This window comes from Oreochromis niloticus, linkage group LG9 (assembly GCF_001858045.2).
Source record: "Oreochromis niloticus isolate F11D_XX linkage group LG9, O_niloticus_UMD_NMBU, whole genome shotgun sequence".
NCBI lineage: Eukaryota > Metazoa > Chordata > Actinopteri > Cichliformes > Cichlidae > Oreochromis > Oreochromis niloticus.
Window position 1 is genome coordinate 18397841 of NC_031974.2, and position 17010 is coordinate 18414850.

At 40.2% G+C, this 17010-nt stretch overlaps 1 protein-coding gene across 3 annotated transcripts; it reads right to left on the reverse strand.

Annotated features, from left to right (window-relative positions):
- Nucleotides 1-3763: 3763 nt before the first annotated feature.
- si:ch211-161h7.4 (eukaryotic translation initiation factor 5B) lies at nt 3764-15532 on the reverse strand. Of its 3 annotated transcripts, XM_019363114.2 has the most exons (17): nt 15201-15532; nt 15018-15105; nt 14129-14172; nt 13844-13908; nt 13599-13741; nt 13338-13386; nt 13006-13216; nt 12812-12898; nt 12266-12409; nt 10304-11001; nt 9564-10082; nt 8265-8829; nt 8088-8158; nt 6428-6568; nt 4383-4543; nt 4183-4273; nt 3764-3992 (listed from the first exon to the last, which is right to left on the reverse strand). In XM_019363114.2, the coding sequence occupies exons 2-17, from the start codon at nt 15039-15041 to the stop codon at nt 3910-3912; spliced, it is 3096 nt and encodes a 1031-aa protein (XP_019218659.1). In that variant the 5' UTR covers nt 15042-15105; nt 15201-15532; the 3' UTR covers nt 3764-3909. The 3 variants fall into 3 exon arrangements, with proteins under 3 accessions (XP_019218659.1, XP_019218660.1, XP_005448913.1); XM_019363115.2 differs by lacking the exon at nt 15018-15105; XM_005448856.4 differs by having other exon boundaries at nt 15018-15532.
- Between the last annotated feature and the right edge of the window lie 1478 nt (nt 15533-17010).

Genomic DNA, 17010 nt, shown 5'->3' on the forward strand with positions numbered 1-17010 from the left:
GGGTCCAAGAACTGAGACTGAGATTAATGACTGAAAACTTAAATAGGCTTTGTTTGGACAAATGAATTCATGGCAGGCTCAGTGAATGCAAGTACTGTGTGATGTCTGTAGGCTCGGACTGTTAAATATACTCACTGGCAGCCAGGTTTCTCATTATGAATGCTCTACATCGTTTATCCCAGCTGCTTTAATTCAAGATTAGAAAGCAGTGATTGCTATCCCGACTCATCGTAGCTTAAACTCTGCTCAAACTATCTCAGAAATGTAAACACTGGCTCTCCAGAAGTTGTCTGCTGATAAGCACTTTACTCACAAAGGACCTCTTTTTGCGAAAGAAATCAAACATCTGAGCAACAACTTCCTGCATCAAACGTTTCCCTGCAGAAAGAGATAAAGACAAAAGGTCATTCATCTCTCCCGAGCACGCCTGAAGCCACACACCTCTGCTTTGCACTTTGAGCTGAATCACATGGAGTTTGATTGAAATCTGCTTTGTTTAAAAACAAATATATATATATATATATATATATATATATATATATATATATATATATATATGTACTTGCATCTGATTACATCGCAAGCCCTGGGTGAAAAACTTAAAATAAAATACTTCTTTTCATTTTCTCATGTTGACATCTTAGGTGAAACTTTAATAAAATACATACTGATCCCCACGAGGTATAAGACCGGCGAGGTAAGCGCCGTATCTGTGGCGGTTAAATGAGTCATTATGCAGTTTTAGATACACTTATGTCAGATGCATTAAGGAGTAGAACTGTGAGTAAGAGAGTGCATTTCGTTGGCAGAGACTGAGGTTAAGCTCTGTGTTAGGCAGACTGTGGATACATTATTCAGTGTCTGTCTTACCACTTAAACCAACTTATCTGAGAATGGGAGTCCACATTTGCACTTTAGCTCAAACTAAGGCGCCACACTTCTTTCACTCTATCACTCATTAGCCGAGGGTTTTTCAGACTGGCTTGCAGCTTTGTACTTAATTTTGGTGACTGAAATATCGTAAGACTTCTAAATGAAATTTAGCACATGAATCTGTGTTTGAAAAATTGGCAAGACCGAGGCCCAATCATTTCTGAGTGTCTATGTTAGAGCCCGAGCCACAAGTTTCTGAGGGATCCATGTGATTTGAGCGTTTGGGCTCAAATTACGATTAAAACACTGCATCCTCTCACACTGTCTTCTGTCTTCTCTTTAGGGTTCACTACCGGGGGTGATCTGTCTCCATCTCACCCTATCCCTGTCATCTGTAACAACAGTTCTCCCTGCAGCATCCATGAACCTCCACTGTGGTCTTTTCCTCCTGCCGGGCAGCTTTATCTTTAGCGTCCTTTGTCCAATATATCCACTATCCCTCCTCTGCACATATCCAAACCACCTCAGCCTTGCCTCTCTACAACTCATTTCTAATTCTATCATTTTGGTCACTTGCATCAAAAATCTTAACATCTTCGATTCCAGTTCAGCCTCGTGTCTTTTTCTCAGTGCCAGAGTCTCCAAACCATACATCATAGCTGGTCTTGCCATCATCTTGTAAACCTCCCCTTTCACTCTTGCCGCTATCCTTCTGTCACAAATCGCTCCTGACAGTCGTCTCCACCCACTCCATCCTGCCCAATCTCTCCTCTTCACCTCTCTCGTGAACTGTCCGTTGCTTTGGATGGTTGAACCCAGCCATTTAAAGGCATCCACCTTTACTATCTCTGATCCTTGCATCCTTTGCGTTTCCTCCAATCTCACCTGCATTCTCTTTTTTAAACGTGAGAAACATGGTGGAGACGGTTTTCTTAGTGAGCAAATATTCACTTTAACATTATTCACTGCGCCCTGCTTTTCCTTCACAACAGCAGACCAGGCTTGATGTATTTCGCTCACTTCCTTGCACAGATGTTGCGTTACAGGCGGCATATTACGGTAGTTTATAATTAAAGACCTTGGGAGGCCATTCCCGTGAATACTCTGGTGGTCCACACACACATCCTGAGTGAGAGTTCCTGCCCCGAGGCGAGTCAGTCTGTGGGTGCACTATGCAAAAACCAGACGTTCAAAAGTGATGAATTATCAAACCGGCAGGTGGTTGGATCCTCACCGTGGACAAGATTCATTTCTCCTTTATTTTACATTCAAGTCATGGGTGTTGATGAGTTAATTAGCGACTATCAGCGCGCCTGCAGCAGTGATGGACATTTTGTAGCCTGCAGAAACAGACCTCTTAATGGAAGTCGCTTCACTGCACAGCGAAAGATTTTCAAAGCCACTTGTGTGTGATACATTATGAAGGAGAAGCTTCAAGGCTTAACCCCAAAGTTCTTGTTTAAGAAACATGTTGGTATCATTGTCTCATAAACTATTCAACAGTATAGTGGGGGGAAAATACCATATTCACTTACGGAAACATGATTTTGGCTCCTGAGGTAGCTCGGTAAATATTTAATGACAGAGCAGAGCGGTGGGTGTGACTTAGTGCTTGCCAGCAAATGTGTGAGCTTTTAAAACAAACATGACAAACGCCTGTTTATCATCAGTTACTTTTGGCAAGATTTTACTGCACTGCTGTCAGTGATGTGCTTTTTATTTCTCCCGTGCGTTACTTGATCAGAAATTTCAGCTGTTTTAAAAAAAAATTTTCTTACACATAATTTATATTGCATTTCACAATAAAAGCCTTCAGTGTACCAAAACTTCCATTATCCATTATTCTGTGGATTCTTTCCAAAGAAAAGACCAAAAGGTGCGTTCAGGTGAGGTGAGGGGAGTAGTGTGGGGAGAAGAGACTTCTCGTGGAGTCCAAGCTTGTGTCCCATGTCAGATGAATCACACACAGTGCTAGGTCATTTTTATTTTTTCTGCAAAACTGCCTTACAATACTGTATCTTTTAAATATAGTAATTTTCAAAGGTGGTCTTTAAGGATGTGAAAGATCACTGGTAGCACGTATAATGTGTTTCCGTGTGGTATTTCTCATCTCTTTATCATTTTGAAAGATTACAATTCTTTCAAACTTGACGTGAAAAGAAACTCAGACCAGAGGAAGAGGCAAACATTTCTGGCAATGCCTCTAACATGAGGTGACTTCTGAAGGGCAGTTTCTCTAATGACAAACCGTCTGTGCACACCTGTGGACCGGTCACCCTGAATGCATTCACAAGCCAGGATTCCACTGAATGCGGTGTTTCACTGAAAATCTGAGCATGTGACAAGATAAGTTTTAATGATGTTTACGTGTCTACTTCCACCTTTCACTCCACTGCATACATCCAACTGCTTGACAGTGACTCTGGAGACTGAAACTAAAACATTATTTCAACATTATTAAAAATAAATGGCCTCTTCTACCTAGATTACAGCCAAATATGGCTCCAAAAATGAAGGTCAAGGTTAAATGCTTAGCCAGCCTTTGTACTCTCGTCCTCCAAGGCCTGGAATACTGTTTTGAAGTTTGAAGAGAATCCTTAAAAACTGGAGGTAATATAAAGTTTTACTGATTTTCACATTTAGTGTGACCTTGACCCAATTTTCACAAAAATGAAATCAGGTCGAGCTGTTATTGGCATCTACCGTAACACAAAATTTGAACAACATATCTTGAGAACTGTGAATGCCAGACAGCTAACAGACAGACCTCTTTCTTCAGAGGGGGAAACAAAACCAACTCCAAACATCTTGAACTAAAATTATATCCGAATTTCTCGATAGTCACGCTCTGATAAAGATGCAGTTTAACGCAGGCTTTGGAAATGGCAAATACGGTATTTAAAAGCAAACTTTATTCAAATATTTTACATTTTTTTACCAACATTTTCTTTCAGCTTTTTTCCTAGAATCATAAACTGAAGTAAGTCTTAGGAAAAAAAATTACAGCCAATTTTCTATTTACATTTTCACAATGCATCAGTTGACAGTTTCAGCTAACATTCTGGTGAAGTACAGAACCGCAGGCTGTGCAGTCAGATTCTTGATGGCGTATGCACGTCCTGTAAGAAGAGAACAGTAACTGTAAGAAACAAAAAAAAGCATCAAAAATATGTGCATTTATCACTAAACCATGTTAAAGAGCTATTATGTATATACACGTTTTTATGATCAGCTAGAAAGTTGGCTAAATTTCCCAACACCCTTTTTTGTTCTCTCTCTCTCTCTTACAGTAAATGTAAATAGTCTTACCAGACTCCACCACAAAAGATTTTCCAGGACTGAAGCACGACTCACAGCCATCGATGGTCACACCCACTGAGCTGGTTAGTAAGTTAAAAACCTTTAAAAAGACACAGAAATAAATAATGGAAATACTTTAGGACTCTGTTGTATAAGAGGCCTAGTTACTGCATAATTATATGTGAGAAACAGAATAAAGTAGTACTCACTGTTGTAGCACTGTGGTCCACCCAGAGAGGCTTCTTCATGAGGGATCCCAGCAGCAGCTTTCCACTACAGAAGGAGTTGGTGCTCACATCCTCCTGGAGGCCCATAGCTCGGTCTTGATAGAAGTACCAGTCAAACTGGTCTGGAGTGACACCAGGATCGCCTACAGCAATACGAAAAAACACACAAGGATCATTAGACGACAAAAGTTTATTTATTGAAAATGTCTTGTCTACATTAAAAAGAAAGCAAACAAAATTAGATAGACGCATAAATGCTTTGAGTTTATTGATGCAGGCATTTTAAGTATTTTATTTTGATCCTAACTGACATCCATCCATCCATCCATCCATTCGCTTCCGCTTATCCTTTTCAGGGTTGCGGGGGGCGCTGGAGCCTATCCCAGCTGTCATAGGGCGAGAGGCGGGGTACACCCTGGACAGGTCGCCAGTCTGTCGCAGGGCCAACACACAGGGACAGACAACCATTCACACTCACATTCACACCTAGTGACAATTTCGATTATCCAATTAACCTATCCCCACAAGCTGCATGTCTTTGGACGGTGGGAGGAAGCCGGAGTACCCGGAGGGAACCCACGCAAACACGGGGAGAACATGCAAACTCCACACAGAAAGACCCCGGCCTGATGGTGGAATTGAACTCAGGACCTTCTTGCTGTGCGGCAACAGTGCTAACCACAATAAAGAGGAAATTAATAAAAGATGATCAATGTGTCCAGTTATGAAGGATAAACTACTGTGAATCCAATTCAGCTGTTTCGGGGCAAGTGAAAGTGACAACAGGTGCACTGGAGAGGCCACAACATGGATTTAACAGGTGTTTGCCATGGACCACTGCTTTCTCCTTATCCCTCCTGACTGATTGTTCTCAGTTTGGCTTTTTGCTTGTGTTTTTGTTCCTGCTGGTAACATGAGATGATGCCTTCAGCCCATTCTGTTTGCACAAGTAGTCCAGCTTCTCCAGGATGGCACATTCTTATGTGTCGTTGCAAGAAGGCTTGTCGTGTCTCCCAGCAGAGTCTAAAGAGCGTGGAGGAGATAACAGATGAGCCGTTACATGAGAAGAGCCGAACAGGGCCATAGAAGGTCATCAGCCCTGCAGCAGAACGGATATTGACTCCTTTGTGCGGGCAGAAGGATGGCTGCAAATTTCCCCAGAAAATGACCAAACTGTCAGAAAAAGACTCCATGTGCATAGCATGAGGGTCCTTTAGTAGGACCTATGCTCATAGCTCTGCACCATGCAGGTCAACTGGCATTTGCCAGTGATATACCTCCCCAGACCATCGCTGACCCACGGTCAAACCAGTCATGCAGGGTGATTTTGAAGGCAGCATAACATTTGCTACAAACGGTTGTCTCGAGACTCTTTCACATCTGTCACATGTACTCAGTGTAGTCCTGTGCTCATCTGTGAAAAGAGAGAGGCCAGTGGGGGTTCTGACTGTTCTGGCGTCCTCTGGCGAATGCCAATTGAGCTGCACAGCGCTGAGCTGTGAGCAGCAGTCCCACTAAAGGAAGTTAGGCCCTCATGGCATGCTCATGCAGTCTGGTGCTGACAGCTTGGTCAGAAACATGCACATGAATCGCCCACTCAAGGCCATTTTGCAGACCTCTGGCAGCGCTCCTCATGTTCTTTCTAAAACAAAGGAGCAGATGCTGCTCCTGCTCTGTTGATCCCCTTCTACATGCTTGTCCAGGAGTCCTCGGTTAATGACCCCTGTCACGGCATCTTCTCCACACTCTTGAGACTGTGCTGGGAAACATAGCAAACCGTCTTGTGATATGCTGTCCTGTAGGAGCTGAACTACCTGTGCAACCTGAATGGACTGCAGACACTGTAGCCAATCTGCTTTACAAACAGCACAAACAACAGGTATTTATCCCCAAACAGCTTATTTTATTTAACAGTGTAAAAAGCAACAGACATTTAAACACCTGTATCTGTGAAGTCAGTGCAAAAACAACATTTGGAAATTATTTTTTCTTATTTTTTCCTCTTTTCTTTCTTATAATTTTCTTACCTTCTGGTGTAGCCAACCAGAGGCTCCTAAACCACTCAGCCAGGTTGGCCATATCCTTCCGCTGTAAGATCAGCGGCTTGAGGGGAGGGGCACAAAGATCTGAAGCAGAGAGCAGAACTGGGCTCCTGGATGACGGCAAAACTGGAACATAATAAAAATAAAACGCAGATATTTATAATGAAAAAATAAGGGATTTTTTTTTAACCATTCGGGCACGCACCCAAACAGTGACCACACTTTCAGATATTTATCATTTATATTCAAGCCAATTGAGGTTAACAAGGGCTACCATTTTAGGGCTGTAAATATTGCAGTATGAATGCTCGTATTGCCAGCCTGACAGACGAAAATGTCAAATGTGGCTTATTCATTTCATTAATTCAAGACTGAACTCACAGTGACACACACTGATTCATCCGCAACAAACACTAGATTAGGCTTCAGCCGGTTCTACTACTGTGTAACAACAAAGGGAAAGCTTCAGTACATTTCAATTCCTCCTCTAATGATTCTGAATCCTTTCAAAAACATTTCTGAGTCTCTTTATCTGTTTAGTAGTTTATAGGACTGACAGTTTATTTCCTAGTTGGTCTGACATTGAAAATCATTGTGAGAACCAATTCTGCTCTCAGTTATTTACCTATTCATCCAGGTTTTAAAAACTGCCAGTGCCCCAAGTTCCTGCTTCAATTACTGATTCTATAATATTTGTAGAAAAGGACCGTCCACAAACACTGCACTTTATAGTGGTTTGTCTGACTTTAGTAAAGTGCATTTCTACCTCAGCACAGTGCAGTCAGTCTGTCTGCAGATGCCTGCAGTATCAGAAAACACTGAGAGGCTAGGAGAGATTATGAATGAAATATCAGATGATCACAGAGCTTAATGGTTCTGGGCATGTCACCAGCTTGAAATCTGACGCAAAATGGAAAGAATTTCAGGGCCTTGAGATTTATACAAACAATAAACTACCTTTTTTTTTTAATTAGCAAAATACTTAAAGGGGTTTTGATTTCAAAACAAGCCAATAACATTAAATCCTTGTTGATTAGATTTGTCTTTCATGTAAAGTAAAAGCGTTTTAATGACTTCAACTCATCCCATCTCATTTTTACTGCGAGTGAAGCAGCCAGTGTTTTAGTCTTTACACTTTATTAAATGTTATAGTGAAGCTTTTTTTCAAAGAATTGTGTAAAATGTTCTTTGAAAGATAAAACTGTGGGAAAAGGTTTCATCCATCCATCCATCCATCCATCCATTCGCTTCCGCTTATCCTTTCCAGGGTCGCGGGGGGCGCTGGAGCCTATCCCAGCTGTCATAGGGCGAGAGGCGGGGTACACCCTGGACAGGTCGCCAGTCTGTCGCAGGGCCAACACACAGGGACAGACAACCATTCACGCTCACATACATTCACACCTAGTGACAATTTGGATTATCCAATTAACCTATCCCCTCAAACTGCATGTCTTTGGACGGTGGGAGGAAGCCGGAGTACCCGGAGGGAACCCACGTAAACACGGGGAGAACATGCAAACTCCACACAGAAAGACCCCGGCCTGATGGTGGAATTGAACTCAGGACCTTCTTGCTGTGCGGCAACAATGCTAACCACCGTGCCACCGTGCTGCCGGAAAAGGTTTCAATGTAATTTAAAACCCACTTATGCTGTCAGCGTCTTCATAGTCTTCCAGCTCAATCATGGAGGACGGTCCACTCCTGTGGACTTGTGACCTGCCAATAAAAGATGAACAACAGTCAGAAAATACTACTGAAAATATAACAAAGACAGAGGTTAAGAGTAATTCAGGCTTTTCCTTGCGTGTCATGTAGCTGATACCTGCTGTCTTGTGTGGTCTCCTGGTTGTCTGGGCTGTTGTAAGCTGCATGAGTGTTACTGCCTGCTACACAGATTTCCTCTGACGGACGTGATCTGACATTACATCTGTTAGTCTGACGCCTGTCCACAGTCGAAGACTCTACGACTGAAGCAAAAATGTCTTTAAACGCTGCCAGAGAGCGTTTGACAGTCTTAGGAGTGATCAGTGACTTTGCTGTCAAAGGAGGCACTGGAGCTCCTCCTAGAGGTTTTAATGAGACTGCTGTGTTGCCATTTTTGGGAACACCAAGTCTGGGAGATTTGCTCTGTTTAGACTGTTTCTTCCTTTCTTTTTTAGGTTCGGGCCTCTTGGGATGAAGCTGCTGAGGCTTTGAGGACATATTCTCCAAATCTTCAGCCATGTTGTTGACAAGCCACCATTCGCCCGGCGCTCTCCTTCTCCGTTTGGCTGAATCTGCTTCCGTGAGCCGCTCCTTAGGTCGACTTTGAGACACGGGCGCTTTTGGTGTGACTAGCAGTTTTCCAGTAGAATCGTGCTGATATACTTTCTGAAATATCTTATCTCCTGTAACAAAAAGCACATTTCCTCAAATAAAGTTTTGAGATAATCAACTTTTGTGTTTAGATTCTTTGCTACTTAATATTTCACACCAACTAGGAGGTAAAACAAGAGCACTCCGAGAGCGCAAACATTTAAGAGAATACTTTAGTTTTACTTTTAAGTTAACAGTATTATATTTCGCAAACTTTCATTTTGTTTTCTTTGTTATTTTTAAATGTGCTTTATGAGTACAATAAAAGCAAGTGCAAAGTGCAGCCTTTTTATTTGCACTGGTGAAACCCATTTTAATATACCAGGCACAATTTTGAGTGCAGTTATTTTTTATTTATGTGTAGCATGCATTTCACTGTTTAGTAAGTTACATTTGTGTTAAGTTTTTAGCAATAAATAGAAAAGTTTTTGATCCCAAGTTTATCTTGTCTCCTCATTTTGCCAATTCTAGACAAATAAATCATTGAGTTGACCTTGAAGACCTTGGTGGATCTAAGCCAAATTTTAATGTCTTGTTAACATTATCACAGTATAAACTCATAGCCAACAAGATTGACCTATTTTAGTTTGGAAGACTAAACTACCTGTCAAGACATCTGTTAAAAGTCGATCCAACACAAAAGGCCAAAGTCTCTTTATCTACACATGCATCAGTACTAAGAGTCCAATAGCACAATATATAAAACACCAGTCACAGAAACTTCAGAAACTCCTCTGTAGTACTGGCACTTTTACCTTGACCTTACCTGAGTTAAGGCTGTGGTCCCTCTGATTAAAGACCAAAGGGCTAGACTCCAATTCTTGATCCGGGACCTCCTGCTGCTCCGGCTCGTCGGCGTGCTCCGGCTCAGCCGTTATTAAATCTTCATCAATTGCTTTCATCTTGTCTAACTTTTCTCCTTGTTTATTTCCTTTTTCGCTCTGTTTTGTTTTCCTTTTTTTAACCTCACTCGTCTGCTGACTGGGCAACACTTTAAGCTGTTTCTGATTTCTTTTCTTTGAGGCTTTGCCTTTCTTTGCTTTTGCAGGTGAAGGAACTGCTGCGCTGGAGTCTTTAGGTTTCTGTTTGGACTTCTTTTGCGTGACCTGCTGGCTGTTGTCCGCTTCCTCTGTGCTCTGAGGGCAACTCAACCACCACTCTCCTGTCGATTTCCTTTTCCTTTTCCCGAGAACCTGACAGTCTTCAGATGAACTCCCTTTAGAAACAACTGGCTGGTTGTTTTGTTTCACCTGTCCATCTGTTTCACAATTCATAGCTTCTTTGTCTAAAGGGATCAAAGGAAAAACATTTATAAAGTAAGCAAAGTAATTTTAAATGAATGAAGGAAAAAAATATGTTGCAATTCCAAAAATTAACATATTTTGATGATAAAGATCAAAACTTTAATCAAACTTCAAAGGTTAAGATCACATAAGATGACAATAGCTAGCACAAATATTCAACAACAAATTACAGAAGAGTTTTTAAAAAGTACAAAGGACTCACCAACAGTAGAAACTATGTCTTCAGTATCTCTGTGCTTGTCACTGCTCTGCTCATCAACATCCTTAACAGCAGGTTCTCCCTGCAGCTTTTTCCTGCTCGCCTTTAACGAGTTAGCCCTCTGTGTCTTTGTATTTTCTTTACCATCTTTTGAAGACTTTTGTTTCTTTGTTTTAGCAGACTTACTTGCCTTCGTTTCTGTTTTCTTAGAGAGTTTCGCTTTTTCTGTTTTCCCACTCGTTGTGTCTTCAGGCTGATCTTCTGCTTCATCACTCTCCTTTGACGAAGTCTTCTTGAGCTGCTCCTTCTTTTTTTCTGGCTCTTCTTGAACCAATAAGTCACCCGCAGGAGCATCTTGAGCAGCAGGAAGCTTATCGTCCTCATTTCTCGGCCCAGTCTCCTCACTGTTCTTCTCTTTCTTAGTTTTCTTCTTAATTTTCTGATCAACAGGCTGACCTTCCAATTTACTTTTTGACTTTTCTGTTTCCTGCTGTGGCTGTGGCATCTCCACTGATCTATCCTTTGTCCTCTTATCTGAGCTGTCTTTGTCTGTGCTGGGAATCCTGCTGTGACTTTGTTTCTTACTGGTAGCACTTTTACTTGGGATGGAAAACCACAGAGGTGTCTCATCTTCTAGGATCATAAAATCATCCTCTGGTTCAGGGGGAGGAGTGGGTACTTTAATTTGTTTCTTCCCGGAACTTAAAAAAAGAAAAGGAAAAAAAAAAAAAAAAAGGATAAATACATATAATTAAAAATTTTTTAGGAAAGAATATGACTGAGGCCATGTGGTATTATGTGATCAGTGTTGGGGAGTAACGGAATACATGTACCGCCGTTACGTATATAAAATACAAAATATGAGTAACTGTATTCCGTTACAGTTACCGTTTAAAAAGATGGTATTCAGAATACAGTTACTTTGTTGAAATAAATGGATTACACGGCGGTCTTTTCCTGATTTATATGTTAGGCTATGCCTTCTCTATTTTTGGTAATTCCACGCCGGTGAAAACCCAAACAAAACACGCATTAAGAGGCTCTAATGCCTGTGTCTCAGTCTCACGGCCCATGTCACCTCTTCTTGAGGCCCGCATAATGACGTGAAGAAATATTTTTTTAAAATTATTTTTCAAAAAGTGATTTAATATGAAGGCAATAGGCAGAGTGTTACAGACATAGCCCTAAAGAATGTAGCCTCATGGGCAGTGTAGTCCATGCTGCAGGGAGAATGGACTGCCATACCCGTTATGTGTCTGTGAGCGCGAGGGAGGGAGAAAAGGGGAGTCGAAAAGTACGAATTGTCACTGACCAGAAACGGGTTAGGGTTAGCATGTAAATATAATAATAACCACTGCAGCCAAAAAGAGTGCCTGACGAGCCCAGTTGTAAGCTTTTAAGACTCGACTGTACACTGTGTTCGTGTTTTCCTCCAAAACAATAAGTTCCGCTGGAGCAGCCTTTCAACGCATCTCTCTGTCTCTCGCTAGCAAAGTTGACCCAGACAACAAAGTAAAGTTTGGTTACGAGCCCGACACTAACCCGACGTATTAGCCAGAGGTCCCTTTACTACGGTTCGGAGCTGCGGACCAGTTTTATATAAACGCGGAATAGTTTTAATACGAGATCGCTGCAAAAAGTGCAGCCTTACCTAATGTCCACCCTACTGTTACTCATTTTATATTAAGATTTAAAAATCTAGTTGGTATTCAGTAATAAATGACACAGCAATAGTACATTCATGTAGTTGTAAAAAGCATGATAATATATTAAGTAAGCCAAAATATTCAGAATACGTTACTCTCATTGAGTAACATAACAGAATACATTACAAAATAAATTTTGGGGCACATATTCTGTAATCTGTGGTGGAATGCATTTTAAAAGTAACCTTCCCAACACTGTATGTCATGCAGACATGTTTAGGGAGACAAGTTATAAAGATGTCCTCTGATCTCAACTCACCTGAAAGGTTTTGACTGTACGGCATCTTTCAGTTTCTGCAGAAAAGCTGTCATATCTTTTCCCGCTCGTGTGGATGCCACAGGAGCTGCGACTTCAGGCTCCTGGCTCACTGTTTGAACAGCTGGCTGTGTGCTTTCTTGACTCCTGTAAACAAAGAAGATATAAAATGTAACTGAAATAACCGAATAGGTTTCAAGGAGCAACCAGAAACACTTTCCTAACTGTTTGAATCGGTGTTGCTGCCTCCACTGATCAAAATGAAGTGTATCACCAATACAGTATGTTTGATGTGCTATATAATCCCATAGCCTATAAATATTGTTCATCTTTGATTGCTGTTGTGCAGTATTGCTGTGTATGTTTGTTTGACTGGGGATTTTTTTTAAGTAGAAAAGGGAAGTATTACACTGGACAATTGTAGGCAAATGTCAAAAAACGAAAATATCTTGTACAAATAATGGTCTCATATGGTCACATTTACAGCATGAAAATCCCTTCCTCCTGAAAAAACACCCAACACGGTATTTAAATGAAAAGCAACCTTACCCTTGTAATTCAATCTCCTTCTTGTGGCCAGATATCTTTGTTAAACCAATCTTGCTTGGGGGAGACTCCAATCCAGACTCACTGTTCCTAGAGGAGAACAGGATTAGTGAAAGATTTGTGGAAAATAAAAAAAAAAACATGAAAAATTGCAGAGGCAACATTTCCTGCTAGGAACTAAGTATGAATTTCCGTACTCCTCTGTGACGTGTCCATTACACTGGGGATTCTGGGTGGGTAGAGAGTCTTTCTTCACCTCTTCTATTCCTTCATCTTCACACATAAAAAGAATTGGGGACACAACTTGTGCTTTTTCATCGTCCTGCTTTTCTTCTTCAGCAGCCAAATTTAGTTCTGCTGGACTGGAAGTCTTTACTGGGCGATGTCCTTTAAAGGGGATGTCCAAATCTGTAACAAGAAAAAGGCCACTGCTAAACAATTCATTTAATAAAAAAAACAAAACAAACAAAAAACATAAAAACACACAAGGCATATATTTTCATTATGAACACAAATTTGAGTGTCTTACTGAAATCCAGTTCAGGACTTGCAGGATGCGAGACATCTCCATCATCTCCCTGAAGAAATTCAAAACGTGAATTAAAATAATGAACAAAGATTACAAAGAATTTTGTCTCGTTCAAAAAAGGACTCACAGCTGAGCCAGTAAACAAGAATTCATTAGAAACTGTGTTTGTTTTAATAGCTGGACTGCAACAGATGTTTCTAACACTGGAGCTTAGGACATGCATGCAATATAAGCAGAAATGACCGTATCGACTGACTGTACCATTACTAATTGGTGTCCTGGAGGTTTGTTTATCAGCTGTCCCTCTTGTGGAACCGAGTCCTCACTCTTATTCTGGTGTATTTCTGAATCAGAAGTCTGGAGCAGAGGAGAGGGAGGCTGTAGATTCACATGTGAGGCTGAATCTGAAAAACAAAAAAAACAAGCAATAGTCGAGAAGAGGTTAATAAAATGGAAATACCTAATTTAACGCAAAGAATTACACCAATCGGATGAATCTCACTCACCCAAGTCATCAAAGATCTTATCAATATCTTGCAGTGTCAGTGTACCTTCCCAGTGCTTAGATGGGCTGAAAAACAAAGGTAAGAATTAAAGGGTAATTCCAAACTTTTGTAATTCCTGTTCAATTTCTGTGATATCAAACACAAATAAATCTGCAATAGCATGAATAAATCCAGAAAACGAATGAATGAAGCTCATAGATATTAAAAAAAACAAAAACACACACACACACAAAAACGTTTAACTAAAATAAAACAGCTAAATTTTAGAAACGTGTTTAAACTTACCTTTCATTGTCGGTAATGTAACAGAGCTTCCTCTTGGGTCTCCTCTGTGAAGAGAAACCAGCTTAGAAAGCACTCCAGGATCAAATGAATAACTATGTTGACTTAGCAAACACAGCCCCTGCTCTTATAGATACAAAGGGTCTGAAGAGACAACAGATGGTACTATGAATTAAGCAATACCATTTTAAAGTAAGGCTAAGTGATTAACTCTTTTGTTTTTTAGTGCCACCATCTCCAAGCCATGCATCATAGCAGGTATTACTACCATCAACATTCTCTTTCACTCTTGCTGCTATCCTTCTGTCACAAATCACCCCTAACATTTGTCTCCATCCACTCCACCTTGTATGCACTCTTCTTCACCCCTCTTGTGCACTGTTAATATGATATATAACACGATTTAAATGGGATGGGGGGTATTTTATTTACAGGCAAAAGGCAAAAGTATTGTTACTGGAGGTGGAAAAGTTGGATCAGAGCATCCCTGCTTTTCAGAGAAGGGTCAGAGTCACATGATCAGTCACCTGATCCAGTCCCACCAAATAAAGAAAGCTTTTACCTTTGTTTTCCCATGGAGCTTTAGTATTATGGAATTACAATATTCCAGCCCACAAGTGAGCAGCGCGGATTATTTTTTTCAGTATCGCTCTGCAACAGGTGCTGCAGAGATTAAAGAATGCAGTCCTTATATTAAGTTTAGAGGACGAGTTAAATGACAAGTCGTGTTCAAATGGATACAAAAGGCGATGAGCGTTTGTAAATAAAGACGGTAATCTGCAGCCAGACTCGGAAGTTTAAAAACTTGTCACCGGGAAAATGTCTGAATCCCAACCCTTGGGCCAGGGTAATGTTTGAAATAAGTTTGTGCAAAAGCACGAATAGAACTTACCAGGACTGGGTACTCCGTCTCCATTTGTGTTAGCTGGCTGTCGTTCTTTCAACAGTATGATTAGCCGACTGTTTCCGACCGCGAGACCCTAGTTAACAGGTAATAATCATTTCGTGTTCGTTTACTCTCTAGTCTGTTAGCCCTCCCGTGAACACCTTTTTAAAAAAATCACGTAAAAAATACCTATTTTGCCATATAAAGACCAATTATGACGTTTTCTTCTAGCCGATATCCTTCGTTAGCACAACAATGGCGCTGTTTACAGTTTGTACTTCACCCGCGCACTCTAGAAAACTATGGCGACATTGTGCCCCGAGTACTGCCTCAAAGGCGGGAGTGTCGCGAAGTTGGCACGCTGTAATTCACAGTCCATGTCTTCAATAACATCGTTGTGAGTGTGTTAATTAAGTAATGACTTGAGCATAACTGTCTAATTGGTAGGGCCTACTGATTTTTAACAAAGTTTTGGCTTGCAGCGGACTTGCAGCCTGAAGAACCACGCAGAGGGAATCAGTGTTCACAGTTTTCTTCTTCTACATATTAGTTTCCGGCAGATTAAAGTTGGCGCTTTGCTTACTGCCCTCTACAGTTTAAAGTCGGAACCAGCATCCTGCGGCATATACTGGATAACAAAATCAAAATCAGAATACTTAATTAATCCCTAAGGAAATTATGTGATTACAGTTGCTCCAAGACAATAACAGTATAAGTTTGAACTAAATTAAATAATACAATATATTACTAAGTTTACAAATTATAGAAAATAGCTCTAATAAATAGCTTTCCAATTTCATACGGTAAGTATGACTGTGCAATGACAATAAAGAGCTATCTTATCTTAATATATACAAATACTTTAATTATAAATAGCATATTACAGAGGTGAAATATACATATTGACATATTACTCTAAAATGTAAAAGTTTGTTTTACATTTTAGAGTTTGTTAGGTTGGTCATTGTAGGTCATTGTAGAGGTTGTGCAAAAGGGTGCAGCTGTTTCATTATTTCACAAAAGAGCCATGAACATGACTTAACTGACTTAATTTCTATCCTTAATGGATTATCCGCAGTCAAACAGCCAAAAGCTGTGCATTACTGGTAAAAAAAAAATTATCTCTGTTAGCTGCTGTTTTTAATAGCTGTTTCCTCAATGTATTTATCTTGTGAAATACAGTGTAATATTTTGTGATTTGTTAATTAAAAAGCTACACAGCTTTGAATGAAGCCTTGAATCCCTTCACGCATAGTGGCCACTACACTGGACAGCTATTCAAAGGCTGTTTTCTCGTATTTGTGTCAGTGTTGATGGTGTACTTGCACATAAACCACTACGTTGGACACTGATGTGTCACTCCATACCCTGCCACCCACTTTTCAGCCAGTGTAAGTGCACAAACCATTTCTTATTTAAATTTAAATTTCTCTAACTCCTTAGAAGTTTAAAAAAAATCTTTTTTTCATGCCTAAAGATGAATAAAAATACTTGAGAAAAAATCCTGATTGAGGTTGTCATAATTCATGCATGAAAGGGTTGAATGGTTGTTACAATTACCAGCTGTTGCAGTTTACTCCTACAGACTTCTTTTCTTTTGGTAAACTGGGTAAATATCTTCGTTTTCATATATACAGATAAATGTTAAGTAACGGCAAAAATTTGGACGCTATCTTGGGATAATGGAAATGATCGTCATGTTCAAATGTGTAACATTTCACTGAAAACAAGTGCACACTAATAAATGAAACTTAAAGTTCATTTGTACTTGTGAAATATGACATATAACTGATTAAAACATATCAAAATGTTTCTCCTTTATGTATATTAATGTGTTGCATATAAGCTCTATGGTGTACGTCTTTTACTATGAAACCACAGCCTGCACAGAACTCATCCCTAAAGCAGTTACATAATGCATCCATATATGATCTGCATGGGATATAAAGAAGTTAAAAATAATTAAGTGTGGTAATGTTTATATTTGCTGTGTCATAAC